At 33.2% G+C, this 19,879-nt stretch overlaps 1 protein-coding gene across 4 annotated transcripts in view; it reads right to left on the bottom strand.

The window, feature by feature from the left end:
* XRCC4 (X-ray repair cross complementing 4) overlaps window positions 1-19,879 on the bottom strand; it is a 377,298-nt gene that overhangs the window by 143,097 nt on the left and 214,322 nt on the right. For 3 of the 4 annotated variants that reach the window (XM_012541393.3, XM_031967172.1, XM_003759871.4), the window contains one exon: window positions 19,711-19,817. In XM_012541393.3, the coding sequence (XP_012396847.1) occupies window positions 19,711-19,817 (107 nt within the window). Of the gene's footprint in view, window positions 1-14,872; window positions 15,357-19,710; window positions 19,818-19,879 lie in introns of those variants that run through there. The other variant, XM_023496092.2, reaches the window with a different exon arrangement.

The following is a 19,879-nucleotide window of genomic DNA, read 5'->3' as shown; positions in this document are numbered from 1 at the left end:
GGGGTTAGGAAAAGTTTCCTATATTAGATGGGATTTTATCTGGGGCTTAAGAAAATGAAGGGAGTCAGTAAGTGGAAATGAAGAAGAGCATTCCAGACCTGATGGAGTATACAGACAACATACCCAGAGGTAAGAGATAAGAGATGGAGTATTTTGTTCATGGAATGGCAAGGGGGCCTATGCCCCTGGATCAAAGAATACATAGTGGGGAGCAAGTTATAAGATTAGAAAGGTAAAGAGGGGATCTTAGATTATGAAGGGCTCTGAATGCCAAATAGAGTATTAGTATTTGATTCTAGAGGGAATAAGGAGCCGAGGGAGTTTATTGAGTAGTTAGTTGTGTAACAAAGTCAAACTTGTGCTTTAGGAAAATCATTTTGGTGGTTGAAGGGAGGATAGAATGAAGGGGAGAGAGATTTGATGCAAACAGGCATATCAGCCACTATTGCAAAATAATCTAAGAGTGATGGGAGAAGTGATGGGAGTCCTATACCAGAGTGGTGATATATCATTGGAGAGAAGGTGCATATTCAAGAGATGTTGCAAAAGTGAAATTGTCAGGTCTTGGCAACAGATTGGTGACATAGTGACTTGAGGATGATACCTAGGTTGCAAATCTAGGTTGAATATTAGGGATGGAAATGTTCAAATGAGTTATCCCCATTGGTACAGATGATGAAAATAACAGATGATAAAGAAATATGAATAAATCTATTCTATTTATTAGTTGTCCACTCACTGGCTTCATCTACAAATTTTCTTTTTTTTTTTTTTTTTTTTAATTATAGTAACTTTTTATTGACAGAATCCATGCCTGGGTAATTTTTTTTTTTTACAACATTATCCCTTGCACTCACTTCTGTTCCGATTTTTCCCTCCCACCCTCCACCCCCTCCCCTAGATGGCAAGCAGTCCTATATATGTTGAATATGTCCTAGGATATCCTAGATACAATGTATGTGTGCAGATCCAAACAGTTTTCTTGTTGCACAGGGAGAATTGGATTCAGAAGGTAGAAGTAACTCGGGAAGAAAAACAAAAATGCAAACAGTTTACATTCATTTCCCAGTGTTTTTTTTTTTTTTTCCCCTTTGGGTGTAGCTGCTTCTGTCCATCATTGATCAATTGAAACTGAATTAGGTCTCTTTGTCAAAGAAATCCGCGTCCATCAGATTACATCTTCATACAGTATCATTGTTGACATATATAATGATCTCTTGGTTCTGCTCATTTCACTTAGCATCAGTTCATGTAATTCTCTCCAAGATTCTCTGTATTCATCTTGCTGGTCATTTCTTACAGAACAATAATATTCCATAACATTCATATACCACAATTTACCCAACCATTCTCCAATTGATGGGCAGCCACTCAGTTTCCAGCTTCTAGCCACTACAAACAGGGCTGCCACAAACATTTTGGCACATACTGGTCCCTTTCCCTTCTTTAGTATCTCCTTGGGGTATAAGCCCAGTAGAAACACTGCTGGATCAAAGGGTATGCACAGTTTGATAACTTTTTGGGCATAATTCCAGATTGCTCTCCAGAATGGTTGGATTCGTTCACAGCTCCACCAACAATGTATCAGTGTCCCAGTTTTCCCACATCCCCTCCAACACTCATCATTATTTTTTCCTGTCACCTTAGCCAATCTGACAGGTGTGTAGTCGTATCTCAGAGTTGTCTTAATTTGCATTTCTCTGATTAATAATGATTTGGAACACTCTTTCATATGAGTGGTAATGATTTTAATTTCATCATCTGAAAATTGTCTGTTCATATCCTTTGACCATTTATCAATTGGAGAATGGCTTGGTTTCTTATAAATTAGAGTCAGCTCTCTATATATTTTGGAAATGAGGCCTTTATCAGAACCTTTAACTGTGAAGATGTTTTCCCAGTTTGTTGCTTCTCTTTTAATCTTGTTTACATTAGTTTTGTTTGTACAGAAGCTTTTTAATCTGATGTAATCAAAATTTTCTATTTTGTGATCAATAATGGTCTCTAGTTTGTCTTTAGTCACAAATTTCTTCCTCTTCCACAAGTCTGAGAGATAAACTATCCTATGTTCCTCCAATTTGTTTATAATCTCGTTCTTTATGTCTAAATCATGGACCCATTTTGATCTTATCTTGGTATACGGTGTTAAGTGTGGGTCTATGCCTAATTTCTGCCATACTAATTTCCAGTTATCCCAGCAGTTTTTGTCAAATAATGAATTCTTATCCCAAAAGTGAGGATCTTTGGGTTTGTCAAACACTAAATTGCTATAGTTGACTATTCTGTCTTGTGAACCTAACCTGTCCCACTGATCAACTAATCTATTTCTTAGCCAATACCAAATGGTTTTGGTGACTGCTGCTTTATAATATAGTTTTAGGTCAGGTACAGCTAGGCCACCTTCATTTGATTTTTTTTTCATTAATCTATAAATTTTCTTGAAATAATTGGTTGGGATCTTTTTTTTTTTTTTTTTTTTAACTAAGAAGTGGAGTGTAATGGAAAGGTTTCAAGTCAAATGATTTGGATTCAAATCACAATTGAGCTATTTTCTACCTGAGGGATCCTCATCAAGTCATATAACTTTTCAGCATCTCAATTTCCTCACCTGAAGTAAGTAAGGGAGGTGGGGACTGGTGACCTCAAAGGTCCCTACCAACTCTAGATTCATGATTTTAGGTTTTTTTAACCTTTATTGTTCTTCATTGTTTGATGTAGTCATACTATTCATAATCTTTTGCAATCTTTCTCTAATTCTTTTGCAAATTAGTTTGTATTCAATTAGATAACTATCATATGTAACTTATTATTGAATGGAAAAAAAATGGGAAAATTATATCATTAATTGCTTACAAACTTTTATTTCTATTTGTCCCTAATAATTATTCCATCAAAAGTAGCTATTCTTCATAGGCTCACTGTGATTTTTATTTGTTCAAATTTTATATTTCAATTACCTTTCCAGTTCAATTTAATTGTTTTAGTCATGTCTGATTCTTTGATTTTTCTCTCTTGGCAAAGATACTGGAATGGTTTGCTTTTTCCTTCTCCAGCTCATTTTACAAAATAGGAAACTAGGTAAATAGGATTAAGGGATTTGCCCAGGATCACAAAGCTAATAAGTGTGAGTCAAGATTTGAACTTAGGAGTGAGAATCTTCCTGAGTCTACATCTGGAACTCTACCTGTGCTACATAGCTGTTCAACTTTCTAATACAACTTCTAATAATCTGAATCCAGGGGCTTTACATGATCTACAGATTTAAATAATTTAGATAGGTATTCAGGGACTATTTTCCTATACAGAATTAGGTTCTGAAAATACTGTCCCATATAAAAATCTTTTTACTGGATGACACAGGATAATAATATGATGAGACAACTATAGGGATAGTGCCTTTGCGATTTGGGATGAGCAACACTGTGTTAGTCTTTAACCTTATAAAGAATATATTTAATGTCAATTCTATGCTTCTCTTCCCTGAACTCTTCTAGCTTCCTCAAACATTATTATTCCTACTATCTTCCTTTTATTTCAGATAAAGTCAACTTTAACTTAATTCTGTTCTGTGATAACTGCCTCTCTTCCTGAAATGATCTTTCTTATAGAGGGTCCTCTGTATTTTGGTGCCATTTAAAATTTTTTTTTAAACGTTTCGCTGTTTCACATAGCCAACTTCAAAGAGGCAACTTCAAGGAGACAAAATACCTTTGAGTGAGAACTGTGCCACTTAACTAGCTAGAAGAATATGGCAAAAGACCTGCAAGGTTTCAGTTTCCTCATCTGTAAAATTAGGAAGTTGAATTAGATGATCTTTAAGACTGCCTCTGTCATTTGTAACCTATGAATCTATAAAAATAAGAACCAGGGAAGTAGGAGAAAAATAAATAAGATTATATAGTAAACTAAATCCAATCATAAAATAAATGAAATAAGAGCTATGAACTGCTAGAAATAATAGTACCTGGCATATTACATAATATATAACTGAAAACATGATCCAAGATGTTAGATATATAATTGAACTGAACGGATTAACTTTTTCCAAATATTTTCTTAAGGTAACAGTTACTTAAATCCATTCAAAATATCATCATATGATGTGATAATCTTTATTCAATCTTCTATTTTAAGTGGTAACTATAATACTTTACCAAACTATAAATTCTTTCTGTCATTGAAAATAAATATGATTTTTTAAAAAAGAGTTTAGATTTCTAGGCAATAAATAGGTTTTAAAGAGAAAATGTCAGGGAGTTATCCCTAATTTTTAAATGAATATATAGGAAAGAAAGTCAGTTCCTTTAAAATTGTTCTTTAGTGACAAAAATACTAACCTGACAAAGTTAGGAACTATATGAATACAACTACAAAACACTTTCCACACAAATAAAGTCAAATCTAATCAATTGGAAAAATATCAAGTGCTCATGGATAGGCCAAGTGAATATAATAAAAATGACAATACTACCTAAATAAATCTACTCATTTAGTGCCATACCAAAGTCCAAGAAATTATTTTACAGATCTAGAAAAAATAATAACAAAGTTCATCTGGAAAAACAAAAAGTCAAGAATTTCAAGGTAATTAATGAAAAAAAATGCCAATGAAGGTGGCCTAGCTGTGCCAGACCTAAAACTATATTATAAAGCAGTGGTCATCAAAACCATTTGTTACTGGCTAAGAAATAGTAGTCGATCAGTGGAATAGGTGAGGTTCACAGGACAAAATAGTCAATGACTATAGTAATCTAATGTTTGACAACCCAAAGACCCTAGTTTTGGGGACAAGAATTCATTACTTGACAAAAACTGCTAAGAAATTTGGAAACTAGTATGTCAGAAACTAGGTATTGACCCATACCTAAGACTGTTACCACGATGAGGTCAAAATAGGTTCATAATTTAGACATAAAGAGTGCTATTATAAGCAAAATTAGAAGAACAAAGGATAGTTTACCTCTCCAGTCTGTGAAGAAAGGAATTTGTGACCAAAGAAGAACTGGAGGTCATTATTGAATACAAAATAGGTAATTTCAATTATATTAAGTTAAAAAGTTTTTGCACAAATAATGCAGACAAGATTAGAAAGGAAGCAATAAACTGAGAAGACATTTTTCCATTCAAGAGTTCTGAAAAAGACTTCATTTCTAAAATATATAGAGAATTGATTCAAATGTATAAGAATTTAAGCCATTCTCCAATTGATAAATAGTCAAAGGATATGAACAGACAATTTTCAGATGAAGAAATTGAAACCATTTCTAGTCATATGAGAAGGTTCTCCAAATCATTATTGATAAGAGAAATGCAAGTTAATACAACTCTGAGATACCACTATATACCTCTCAGTTTGGCTAAGATGACAGGAAAAGATAATGATGAATGTTGGAGAGGATGTGGGAAAACTGGGATACTAATACACTGATAGAGTTGTGAATGGATCCAGCCATTCTGGAGAGCAATTTGGAATTATGCGCAAAGGACTATCAAAATGTGCACACTCTTTGATCCAGCAGTGTTTCTACTGGGCTTATATCCCAAACAGATCTTGAAGGAAAGGGACTCACATATGCAAAAATATTTGTGGCAGCCCTTTTTGTAGTGGCAAGAAACTGGAAATGAGTGGATGCCCACCAGTTGGAGAATGACTGAATAAATTATGGTATATGAAGGTTATTATTCTACAAGAAATGATCAAGAGGATGATTTTAGAGAGGCCTGGAAGACTTACATAAACTGATGCTAAGTGAAATGAGCAAAACTAGAAGATCATTATACACAGCAACAGCAAGATTATACGATGATCAATTCTGATGGACTTGACTCTCTTCAGCAATGAGATGATTCAGACCAGTTCCAATGATCTTGTGATAATGAGAACCATCTACACTCAGAGAGAGGATTATGGGAACTAAGGGTGGATCACAACATAACATTTTAACTCTTTTTGTTGTTGTTTGCTTGCATTTTATTTTCTTTCTTATTTCTTTTTCCTTTTTGATTTGATTTTTCTTGTGCAGCAAGATAATTGTATAACTATGTATGCATAGGCTGGATTTAATATATATTTTTATCATGTTTAACATATTTTGGATTCCTTGTCATCTAGGGGAGAGGGTGGAAGAAGGATGGGGAAATTGGAACACAAGATTTTGCAAGGGTTAAGTGAAAAACTATCCCTACATATGTTTTGAAAATAAAAAGCTTTAATAAAAAATAAAAATAAAAATACTAGCCTGATTCTGACCTGCTGTGGTGACTTAAGCCCTTAAATAAATTTTTGACTTTTTGTGGGATTGTTGTTTTGTGGGATTTTGTGGGACAATATTCTCTTGGTTCTTGTCACTTCACTTAGCTTTTCTAAAATTAGCCTGATCAGCATTGCTTGTAGAACAATAATATTCCATAACATTCAAATACCATAATTTATTCAGCTATTTCCTAACTGATGGGCATCCATTCAATTTCCAGTTCCTTGCTATGTCAAAAAGGGCTACCACAAACATATTTGCACATATGGGTCCTTTTCCCCTTTATTATCAATTTGGGATGCAGACTCAGTAGTGAGATTGCTGGATCAAAGGGTATAAACAATTTGATAGCCCTTTGGGCATAGTTCAAAATTGCTCTCTAGAATGGTTGGATCAGTTCACAACTCCACCATCAATATGTTAGTGTCCCAATTTTCCAACATCCTCTCCAATATTTATTATCTTTTCTTATCATCTTAGCCACTCTGAGAAGTATGAAGCGGTATCTCAGAGTTGTCTTCAATATGCAATGTTATCTGTAAACAAAAAACCTAGCAATCAGTAAGAGATTCTATTATTCTACTATTTTTTGTATTATGTTCAAGATACTTGTCTTTTCCTTCCAATCAAGTCATTATAGCTTTACTTAAAACATTATCTTCCCATGGTAATGCTCTATCAGAAGATTCCTTGGTTCTCATAGGTTATCTTTTGTCTTATTTTGGTAGGGTCTAGCCCTCCACAGACTTCTAACCCAATGCTAGGTGTATATCTTTTCCCACTTCCCTTCCCTATTTAACTTTTTTCATTATAAAGTAAATTCCTTGAGGGCAGCAATACTGGTATTTGTATCCCCAGCGTTTAGTATAGTGCCTAGAGTATTTGTGGTGATTGTTGTTTTATTGATTAGTCTTATCTAACTTTTCCTGACCCCATTTGCCATTTCTTGGCAAAGGTAATTAACTGGTTTGCCATTTCCTTCTCTAGCTCATTTTGCAGATATGTAAACTGAGGCAAATAGTGTTAAATGACTTGTCTGGAGTCATATATCTAGTGTCTGAGGCCAGATTTGAATTGAGGAAGATGAGTTTTCCTGACATATCTAGCATTTTATCAATTCTACTACCCTAGCTGCTTCAGTAACTAAGTTCTCTTAAGTATAGTATGAAAGAAGCTTTCATATACAGAATTCTCACTTTCAGAAAATATTACTATAGTGAGATTTTAAAGAAATAACATTACTGCAAAATGTTATCCTAGAATAAGTGATCTGGTAAAGAAAAGTTATTAATTGATAATATTTTATATTGGATATGTGAAATACATCATATTGTATGAAACACAAAAAGAGATAGTTAACCAGCATTTAAGTACTTATTCCTAATTCTAATAAATTTATAATAACTTAATCATGCCTAAAATAATAATGGACACTGACAGGCAGCATGCTATCAATTTTCCTTATCATGTATATTTAATCTCTGTTGTTGAAGAGATCTGTAGCTGGTGGACTTCTTGAACTAGAGAATCTTGAGCTGCAGTAGGCCAAGCTAATCAGATGCTTGTGCTAAGCCCAATATCAATATGATGAGTTCTCCAGCAAAAGGAGAGTCACCAAATAACCTAAGAAGAGACAAGCAAACCTACCTATGAAAACAAAGTAGGTCAAAACTACCATAATGATCAATAGTGATCCTATGCCATAACTGACTACTATATTTCTAATCTCAATGAGTAGGATGATCTGTCTCAAGAAAAGAAAGAAGAGTGAATAGAAGAAGTAAAGAGAAAAAAGGAAATGGAAAAAAAAAGAAGGAAATAAGGGGAAAGAAGGGAAAGAAATCAGCATCTAGTTAAGTGTCTATTGAATATCAGGGATTGTGTTGAGTATTGTACAAGTATTATCTTATTTTTTCTCTCAGATAAACCTTGAGAGTTAAATACTATTAAATATTTGTCCCTTTTTATGGTTAACTCTCCTAACTTTGGTCAACTCTCGATAAAATGTAGCTTACTGAATATAAAAACTAAGTCAAAGAGTGGGAATAGTGTTCTACTTTTTAGCTATGGAAAACATAGTCAAAGCACATGTGTTTTGTATTGGTAAAGGTGAAGAATACATAATGCATATATATGTGTATATATATGCATATATATATATATGATTCATGTCAACAAAATTTAAATGCCTCAGATATGTAATTCCTTTGTAGAAAAAGTGTTTATTCATTTGAGATTAAAAACTTTTGAAAATACTGACAATATAATTATTTTGTTAAAAACAAGTCTGGGAGAAACTCAAATGTTCAAATTATTAGACTTATAAAAATGAATTTTAAAATAGGAATTTAAGAGAACATAAAACTGAAGTCACTTTACTGGTAATTTTCGTGAATTGTTCACCTCTACCTCTCACTCCCCAAACCTAGCTCAATCAGAAGCTATAAAGCAAAGTTATTATTTTAAGTTTTCCAAGGAGATAGATGAAGAATAAAACATCACAGCCTTTCCAAAATACATATGAGTACAAGGTTAGAAACCTTGGTCTGCAAAGAAGTGCTAACAACTTTTGCTTTCTGGAAGCTCTGGAAAAAAATATTGCTTACATCTTGGCTAACAAAAAAATCTAAATGAATCTTAGTTATTTCAGGGCAGGGAATAATAAATAAATAATAATATAATATATTATAATATATGTTATATATAGCATATATAATATAATATATATAATATATAATATAAGCAATAATAATATAATAATAATAAATAAATAAATAACAAATTTATTAATGCCTCTTAATTGGGAGCAGGGAGCAAAACAAATTGAAAGACTATAGAGATAGAAAAAAAGCCAACGGATGTAGATACCTCAACAATTTATTTGAAAAGCACACTATAAGCATCTTTTTTAATAATGCATAAAAAAGTAGAATTAATTTACATTTATTTAACACCTATCATTCTAAGCATTCACACAAAGTCCTCACAATGAAGATTGGCTATAAATCATTTTACTCTTCCATACTTTCATACACACTCTTCATGCTTTTGAGCCTGACTAGAACAGTACCAATAATGGTGTTATAAAAATACTTATTTCTCCTAATAGAACATTAATGTCACAAAGCTAAATTTTTCTCTTTCTGAATATGTACTTCTTAGTCTAAAAGCAAAAATGTGAGCATATTCTTTTCCAAAATTTGGGCCCCTTATATACTAAGTACCTTATCTTAAACAAAAGCAACATGAGGAACATGAAACGCATATAACAAAATTATGCATTAATAAAAAGGATTGTGTTCTTGAAAATTTGAGTACAAATTAAATTTATGTTTTCACTTTTGTGGAAAATGAAAATTTCGCCTATGATTGTTTTTTTACTCAATATTAGAATCACAGAGCTGGAAGGAAACTAAGAGATCAAATCCAACCTTCGTATTTAAAGAACAGCATAGTTTAAAATGTTATTATTCCTTATGCAAGTAATTCTGGTTGAGAATCAACATGACCAACATTAGTAACTTTCATATGTATAGATTGTTTCTTGTAGGTGGGCTCTAGTGGTTGTTTATTCAAAATGGAAAAACAAACAAGCTCTTGAAGGCTGCACAGCAGCTTGGCCTGTTTGCAGTTGCTGGGTCCCAGTGTTCCCAGTGATGTCAGGGTGTCCGAGTCGGTGATTCCATTATGTCTACTCTACTTTTAGCATTCTTCATGGTGGCCCAACTTCAGCACTCCATACAGCAGCTGCTGAGCTATACTGCTGTCATCCACCCTTTACACACATCTAGACCAAGAGAATTAAGTTTCAGTGAGCATTGCTTCAATGCTGGTGGGCTGGCAGCATTCCAGGTCCTCATTGCTGGTAAGGCTGTCTAGGCTTTTGATGTTAAATATGAATAATAGGTAGTGCTGATGAATCTACTGAAGAAACCAGATGTAGCAATACCATAGCAGAGCTTGGTATCCTAGTAAAGAGAAGCCTATACTATAAGGTTTGAGACTGATGTTGAAACTATTATTGCACTGATACTGTACTCTGAATCAATTAGAGAGTGCAGTTCAATGGGACCAGTGAAAATTTTCAGTCATGCAAACAGGAGCCATTAAACATTAAATCCAACAAGAATTCACTTATTATGTGCCTCTACGAGCAAGCCATTATGATAGATGGGTCTCCTTCAATATTATACCAAATTCACAGACCCAGTGAACATGGAAACTAGTCTATAATCTCTTGTAGGTCACACTTTTAGAACATCATGGTCACTGTCACTTATCCATTTCCGAATTTCAAAACCTTTTGCTTTTTTAAAAGAAATTAATGAGCCAATCGTAAAAATAATGCTGCAATGTAGTGAATGCTCCATACCTTTATGAAGAAGAATAGATTATTATTGATTGCAATAACATTCGAGGTCATCTTGGTCAACAATGTTCCCAGTATAATAATCAATTCTAGAAGCTTAAGCTGTCCAACCTCTTCACAAATATTTTGGAATGTAATGTACTACCTTACAAGGGGGAAGGATAGATGAAAAGGGGAAGCAGGGGAAAGTATTTATATAGTGCCTGCTATATGCCAGCCACTGAATTAAGTGCTTTACAAATATCTTTTTTGCTCCATACCACAAGCAGGGGAGTAGGTGCTGTTTTTATCTCCATTTTAGAGAAAATTGAAACAATGAGCAATTAAGTGATTTGCCTAGAATCACACAGCTTGTAAGTATTTGAAGTTGAATTTGAATTCAGGTCATCCTGAACATTCCACCCACTTTGCTAGATGCTGAAGTAGATGGAGTGCTAGTTTAAGAATCAGAACACTCATACTCAAGTTCAACTCTGGTCTCAGTCACTTATTACCTGTGTTATTACCTGGGCAAGTCATTTTAACCCTGTTTGTCTTGGTTACTCATCTGTAAAATGAGTTAGAAAAGGAAATGGTACTCTAGTACCTTTGTCAAGAAAACCTCAAATGGGTTCATGAAGAATGGAACATGTCTAAAAGAACAAGAAGTCTCTAAAAGGCAGCCCATTCAATTTTGGACAGCTCTCAATGTTGGAAAGTTCCACATTATACTAAGCAATATAATCTGCTAACTGGATTTAGATGACTCAAGAAGGGAAAGTAATTCTATCAATTTTGTACATTTCTGCCTCACTTAAATCCAATTAATGAGCAAGTCAAGACATTACCTGTGAGATCATTGGTCATCTTCAAAAACAAAGAACAACAACAAAATTCTGCCCTCCAAATCTTCATAAAATAAGGATGACTTCTTTTGCACATGACAAACCTTCAGCTATATGTAGCTACTTGATCTACTGGTTCTGAAATATTTTCTTTTCCCCCCTAGTTTTTTGAAAAATTGTTTATATATTTTATTAAAATTTGTATTCTTTTCTATGTGGTTTGTCAAAAATTAGAGACAAAATGTTACATGATCAAGTTTTCAAGTTCATTTGGTACCCTGGAAAGTCATCCATCTAGATCTGGATATTCGAACTTATTTATAATAACTGGGATTAACTTTATCTTTTTTGCCTGTCAAGGTCTCCAATTCTCTTTTAACTCTAGTTGTTTAAACTTTTTGGGTTTAAAAAATTGCCTTTTGATGGAGAACCAAAATATTAGTCATTTCTTTTAGTTCTCCAATAGAGGTGTGTTATCTCTTATAGAATATTTATTCTATTCTGTATGCTAGTTTTTAATTTATATGATACAGTTTTAGCCTGGAAGGCACTATGAAAGTTAGCTAGCTGAATAAAACTTCTCATTTTATAAACTGACAAAGGTTAAGCAACTTGTCCAAGATCGCATAAGCACTGACAGAAATAGTATTAGAATTCAATCTTTGGGATAACAATTTGCATGTCCTTTCTGCTTTAGGTGCCTTACTTTCCATAATTAATTATAAATTTCTTGAGAGTATGGACTATGTGTTGTTCATTTTTGTCTTTCCTCACAAAACCTAGAATAGTACCTAGTGTTAACAGGGATGCAATAAATATTTCTTGAACTGGATTAACATCTTGCAAAAAATTAGTCTACTATCACTAGAACATACGTAATTCAAGTTGTTTTCGAGGCTGGTTGTTTCTGTTGTTCAGTCATTTTTTGGCTATGTCTGATTTTTCATGATCCCATTTGGGGTTTTCTTGACAATGACACTGGGGTGGTTTGCCATTTCCTTCTCAGGCACATTTTACAGATGAGGAAACTGAGGCAAATAGGGGCAAGTGACTTGTCCAGCGTGACACCTAGAATGTATTTGAGGGTAGGATTTAAACTAATGAAATTGAGTCTTCCTGACTCTAGAGCCCAGCATTCTATCTATCACCCAGCTAATCTTCCAGGCTAGAGATGAATTTTTAAATTTCAAGTTTTTGCTTCAGTCTCTAGTTTTTTGTTTTGTTTTGTTTTGATTATTATTATTCCAAAAAATATAATAACATAACCACTCAAGACAAGATAAATTATTCAAGAATGCAACTTTTTAAACAGTGGGTCATGACTCCAGATAGCATCTCTTAACTAAATATGGAGATTGTAAAATTATGATTTATCATGAGTAAATGTTTGATTTGTATCCCTGGTTTATATACCTATATACCTGGAGTCACATAAAAATTTCTTGGGCAAAAAGGGGTAGCAAGTGGAAAAACTTAAGGAGCCTTGATTTAGATATGTATAGCTATCAGCAGTGAATATTATCCCGATAATGAATATATATCTATTGTAAAAAGAAGTAAAGATTTTTGAAATTTTACATTTTGTCATGTTTCTCAGACCTCCTTTGTCCTTTTGCCTTTGACAAATATAAACTACTTAAATTTAGAAAAGAAGTGCCAGATCTGTATGTAGTCAAGACTCAACTCTGCTACTAGTTGTGCGCCTACTTTCAATTTATTGTACCTGGCTGAACCTCATCTATAAAACAGTAATACCTACGAGGTTGTTATAAGGAACAACAAAAAAAAAAAAAAAAAAAAAAAAGGAAATACTTTCTATTAAATTGAAGAAGCATTTACTGAGTACCTAATATATGCAAGATACTGTGCTAGGTGCTAGAGATTACAAAGCCCAATACAAAACAGACCCTTTAAAAGGGAATTTAAACTCTACTAGAAGAAAAGGAACATATACACCAAAAAGGAAACAGAAAATAGATGGGAAATAAATACAAAGTAATTTTGAGAAATGGAGGGGCAATCTATAAAGAGTTCTAAAGTGTTAATTATCGCCATATGCAGAAATTATTACAATTTCTTTTAAGAAACTTTCCAACTTTACTGAGCCTAAGTAATCAGTAAAAGTTAGCCCTTTAATCTAAGAAATTGATTAAACTGATTAAAGCAATTTAAAATTTATAATGCCTAAATTTAAGAAGTACTATTCTCCTATAAAAGAAAGTCAAGGTAGTAAAAAATAAATGTTAACCTATGTAATTGTTTTCAGTTTTTTACAAAGCTGACGATTTATACTGATACATTTTTCGAGATTTTGATTAGTCTCTATAGTTATAAACAATGTGTCATGATAATTACTTGTGCATAATCAATTAAAGATGAACTTTTAAACAATATCCTATCAAAAGTTTCATGTAAAAAGAGATCAGATTTTGTTCAAAGTAGCATACTGTTATTTTAAAATTAAGATTGCTTCTTGGTTGCTAATGGACACCTTTTTTTTTAGATATAATATTCAGAGAGAGGAAAAAAAAAACCACATTTCTCCAATACTATCATTATTCTTATTCAGAGACCATGGCCCATCAGGGGAGACAGACAAAGGGGCCCAAACAGTCACACTTTCTAAAATTACTCAATAATAATGAATACCCACAAATTATTTTTCAATTGCTATCAGACACATGGTCATTACAGAGATAGCCAAAAGCTTAACAAAGCTTTTTTTTTTTCCTACTAAGATGAGTTTGGGAGGTTGAACATAACTACCCTTATTCAGACACTTAAGAAAAACCAAAATGAATTCTGGAGGCACATTAGCACCAACAAGGTGCTAAGCTATTACAGAAACAGCATAAGTCATAATAATAGCAGTAGCAGTAGCAGTAATAGCTGGCATTAGTAGAGAAATTTAAGGTTTCCAAAATACTTTACATATATTAACTCATTTGAATCTCACAACAATCCAGAAGATAGGTGCTATTATTATCGTCCATATTTTACAGATGAAGAAACAAAAACAAAACATTTAAGTGATTTGCCCCATTAGGATCACAGAGCTCTAAGTGTCTGAAGGAGAATTCTAACTTGGTTCTTCCTAACTCTAAACCTTAATTTCTTTTTATTTTAATAGCCTTTTATTTACAGGTTATATGCATGGGTAACTTTACAGCATTAATAATTGCCAAACCTCTTGTTCCAATTTTTCACCTCTTACCCGCCCACCCCCTCCCCCAGATGGCAGGATGACCAGTAGATGTTAAATATATTAAAATATAAATTAGATAAACAATAAGTATACATGACCAAACCGTTATTTTGCTGTACAAAAAGAATCAGACTCTGAAATATTGTACAATTAGCTTGTGAAGGAAATCAAAAATGCAGGTGGGCATAAATATAGGGAATGGGAATTCAATGTAATGGTTTTTAGTCATCACCCAGAGTTCTTTCTCTGGGTGTAGCTGTAAACCTTAATTTCTATGTCCTGTACCACCTCACTGCCCAAAGTAGGAACACAAATTACATGATTCCACTGAACATAGAATAAAAAAGGCAGATATAGTTTTGATGCAAGGAAAAATTGCTCATTAATTAAGTTGTGGAACTTAAAAGTGGAACAGGTTGCCTTGAGAGGTAGCAGGCTCTCCCTCACATTAAGTTTTCCAATAATATCTGTATAAGTGAATTGTTTAAAGAATTCTTGTGCAACTAAATAGATAGACCCTCTGAGGTCTCATACAACTCAGAGATACCATGGACCCTAAATTGAGTCTTAATAGTGCCAACTCCTAGCAGGGTTCTAATGGCAGAAGGAAGAGAGATTTTACCTTAACACAGCTAATGGAAGGGTTTGGAACTGATCCTTGTCATTCCAGAAGGTAAGGTGGTCCATGTGTACGGAGGAGCTCCCTAGAATAAGTATGGCTTCTATGAGACTGTTTGAAATTAAAATCCAATGAAAATTCTAAAAGGACCAAAGACATTTAAGTACTCTCCGTGCAAAAAGAACATTTAATAGACCCTTATATCCCCTCTAACAATCCTTGGTGGCAAACTGCTGGGGTTTATAGCACCTGTTTCAGAAAAAGTAAAAATGTAGTTATCACCGGTGAGGTTAATGACAATTTCCAGGTTGCAAGTCTGGAGGATATTCATTTTAGAAGCTAAGATCTTACATTGTAGTATGCTATTCTGCATAATTTTGTATAAGCCGTACTTTACAATAGCAAAGTGTTATTTTTCCATTAGTTTCCTTCCAAATTACCTTCAGAAAAGGGAGAAAATGTCATAACCCTAACTTTTGTCAGTGTAAAGAAGGGTGGTCCAGGTTACAGTGGTGTCAAACTCAAATAGAAAAAGAATGCAGCATCTTGTCTCAGAAAATCACAAATTGACATTTCTATTGTATTGTATTTCTATTTATTGTTAAACAAATTATAATCTAATTAGATTTTAATTTAGTTCTAGTTCTCTCAGGAGTATTGGAGGCCTGCGAGCAGCTAGATTAACAATCTCGTGTATGGCAAAGACCAGTTAGTCATAGAGTGTATGGATATACACTAGTGAAGTTAAATCATGTTGACCTATGTCTACCAATTTATAATCTTAGTCCATTGGTCCTTATTGCAAATAGGTCTTAATAAAATACATTCCTTTTGCTTGTTATTCAGATTAATTACTTGGGTGTTCTTCATTGAAGTTACAAATGTTTGGATCTTAAAATTTTCAGTTCTTATGGCAATCAACCAATCAAGTATTTATTAAGCACTGTTATTATGTACTAGCTGCTAGGGATATAAATACAATGAAAGAAAGAATTCCTTCTCAAAAGTAAATCATCCTAATAGAGGAGACAATAAGCACAGATATAACCATATAGAGAATAAACATAAAAAAAAAAAAGAATTAAGTTAAAAACATAGAAAGTAAAAGCAAGGAAGTCTGAAAGAGGGCACCAAAAGTCAGAAGGTACTAAGAAAAGTTTCTTGTAGAACGTGGTACTTAAGCTGCATTTGGAAGGAAGAGAGGGTTTTAAGAAAGAAGCAGAGAGGAGGGAGTTCATTCCAAAACTGGGCTAGGTGAGAGGAGCAAAAGGCAAGGACAGAGTGTTATATGTGAGAAAGAGAGAGAAGGAATTTTGGGTGAATCACAGAGTGTGGAAGGGGAAGCAATGGGACTTCCATTTCTTGGGAATAGCAAATAATTTTTTAAATTTTAATTTCTGATTTTACTATAAAATGATAATATATACTTTTCATATATAAATAGGTTCGTTATTCTTAACTTAACAAAAAAGTATATCTCATTATTGTTAAAATATAAAGGAACAAAAAATAATCTGTTCATAAAGAAGTTGCCTAGCAATTTATTGCAAATTATTCTCCCCTTTCTTTGGTTCCACAGATAAAAGTAGAAAGGTTTTCTTTAATAGGAGCTCCAGATTCAGAAAGTGACCCTGGGCAAATCATTTAACCTCTCTCATTATCCAGGAAAGGGATAATAGCACATACTTAACTCAGGAGGATATTTGGGGATTTTAATAATTAATCTAAAGCACTTTACATAGTGAGCATTGCTTTTAGGTTGCACAAGTCTAAAATGAAGTATGATTTACACAAAGACATAATGAATACATTAAGTTCTCTCTTCTTCCCTCCTGTCATTTTCTTTCCCCTTTAATTCCCTCTCCTCTTGGTTTTTGCTCTTTTCTCTCCTCTCCTTTCTTCTCTCCTCTGTACTTCCTAACTGTGAAGGAAAGGAAAAAAAAGCCCAACGAATGTTTGTGGCAGCCCTTTTTGTAGTGGCTAAAAACTGGAAACTGAATGGATGTCCATCAGTTGGAGAATGGCTGAATAAATTGTGGTATATGAATATTATGGAATATTACTGTTCTGTAAGAAATGACCAACAGGATAATTTCAGAAAGGCCTGGAGAGACTTACACGAACTGATGCTGAGTGAAATGAGCAGGACCAGGAGATCATTATATACTTCAACAACAATACTATATGATGACAGTTCTGATGGACCAGGCCATCCTCAGCAACGAATCAACCAAATAATTTCCAATGGAGCAGTAATGAACTGAACAGCTATGCCCAGAAAAGAACTCTGGGAGATGACTAAAACCATATACTTGAAATCCCAATCCCTATATTATACACTTGCATTTTGATTTCCTTCACAAGCTAATTGTACAATATTTCAGAGTCTGATTCTTTTTGTACAGCAAAATAATGTTTTGGTCATGTATACTTATTGTGTATCTAATTTATATTTTAATATATTTAACATCTACTGGTCATCCTGCCATCTAGGGGAGGGGGGGGGCAAGAGGTGAAAAATTGGAACAAGAGGTTTGGCAATTGTTAATGCTGTAAAATTACCCATGCATATATCCTGTAAATAAAAGGCTATTAAATTAAAAAAAAAAAAAAAAAAAGATAATGGTCAAACTACAAAAAAAAAAAAAAAAAAAAAGAAAAAAAAAAGCCCAAAGCAACTTACAGTCTATATGAAAGATTCAAATATTAGCTAGTCAGCTAAAAACAAATTCTGCCTACTCAATAAAATTTTCATCTTTATTTAGTAAACTGAAAGAGGACCTACTTTTTAATCATAATATATACATTTCCAACTGAGATTTTGTAAAAATCTATTTTTAAATCAAATTCAAGTATTTTCATTTCTTCTTGGCAAACTTCACCTTCCTAATTTTTTATATGAAAACCAGAAGGAAAGGACAATTAAATGGCTAATAAAAATGCTCCTAATTCTTTTACATCAAAAAGTTCTTGCAGAAAAGCATTCTGATAAGTTAAATGTAAAGATATTAACATTAGAGAACTATGGAACGAATTTATGTCCTGAAAGAGATTTGAGTTTAAAAAAAAAAAAGCAGCAGCATTATATAGCACAATAAAATATACTGCTTAAACTAAACATTGGGGAAAACTCTGAAAAGTTTTGTCAAATTTAAAATAGTTGACTTTACAAGAAGAGTCACTTTTTAAAAATAAATTGTCTGCATAAATGAAAGAAGCTAATTCTATTGCCCTTCGATATACCCGTGTATTTCCTTTTCAAGAAAAAATTTCCATTGACTTCAGAGAGAGATGTGATATTCTTAAGATAAAATGAGAGTCAGACTTATTGCATTAAACCAGTGTTCTGAAGGTTTAAATGGAAAGGAACACAAATTGTTTTTCTTAGAGAGATTTTTATTACATTTGATCATAAAAGATTTCACATATAAATGAGGTACCAGTATAAAATATGCATAACCTGTACCATAAAAAGCAAAGTAATTTAATTTCTGTGGTGAAGTATTTGGAGAAAAAAATTTGGGGGGGGGGGTTCATGTAAAATCTAATGTATACCCTGTTAATGCATAATACTTCATCTTGGATTCAAGTCGATTAATCAAGAATTTATTTGATTTCTTTTACAGATTTGAAGATATATCAGCTGGTTCTATGATGACTTTAGAGATTTTCCCAAAAGTTTCAAGTTATCCAAATGACCCAAGATGATTTCAAGTCTTCAAAAGCACTGAGGACTTGAGCTTTAGTAAGATAGCAGTAACAACAAGTAACAACCTCACTTACATGAAGGAATTCTAGCCAAGGGAGAGTAAGGAATTGACTTGCAGTTTCATGGCTAGTAAGTAACAAAATCAGGTGACTTAAACTCAGGTCTTTAGAAACTCCACATCTAGAGTTTTTCCCAATAGAGTCATAGTTTATGTCTTTTGATTGGTCAACAATATGCTTATGTATTCTCAAATTTGTTTATTTTATTCTATTGGTGGGTTAGTGTCTATTTCAGGTAATTTTTTCCAAGGTTAAGAAGCACTAGCTTTATTCTTAAAACATGGAATTTCCAATTCTAACTTGAACACATTTTAGAGCAGCAAGTTTTTTTCTTGTTTAACATACTAATGCTAATAGATATAGGGACTGGACGCATGGTTTTTCTAGTATACTCCCTGATTGAGTAAGTTCCCTCTACTAAAGCAAATCACCATCTTCTCTGAATTTGTAAATCAGCATATAACTTTGTAATTTGGAGTCTTCAAGAGCTGCTCAGAGTTCTAAGAGGTTAAATGTCACCCAAGGTCAGGCAGCGAAGGTATGTCAGAAACTTGAACCTAGTTCTGCTGGGCCTTAAGACCAGCTCTCCTTGCACTATAATAAGATGTATCTACAATGCTCAGAAGACAACACTCAATAAATCCAAAAAGTTAAACATATTTTGGTCTTACCTGGAACTGCTTTAGAAGGAACAGGTAAATTTTCACTTTCCTCATCAGTACTTTCATCATAGGCTGCCTCTCTTTTCTTTTGGCTTTGGATATCATCTACAGATTCCCTAGGAACAAAGAAAGAGATATTGAAATTCATTCAACTAACTATCCTGGGCTAGAATTTTTA

The sequence above is a fragment of the Sarcophilus harrisii genome, chromosome 1 (assembly GCF_902635505.1).
Source record: "Sarcophilus harrisii chromosome 1, mSarHar1.11, whole genome shotgun sequence".
Taxonomy (NCBI): domain Eukaryota; kingdom Metazoa; phylum Chordata; class Mammalia; order Dasyuromorphia; family Dasyuridae; genus Sarcophilus; species Sarcophilus harrisii.
Note: the sequence above shows the minus strand (reverse complement) of the source record. Positions and strands in the feature narration are given on the sequence as shown.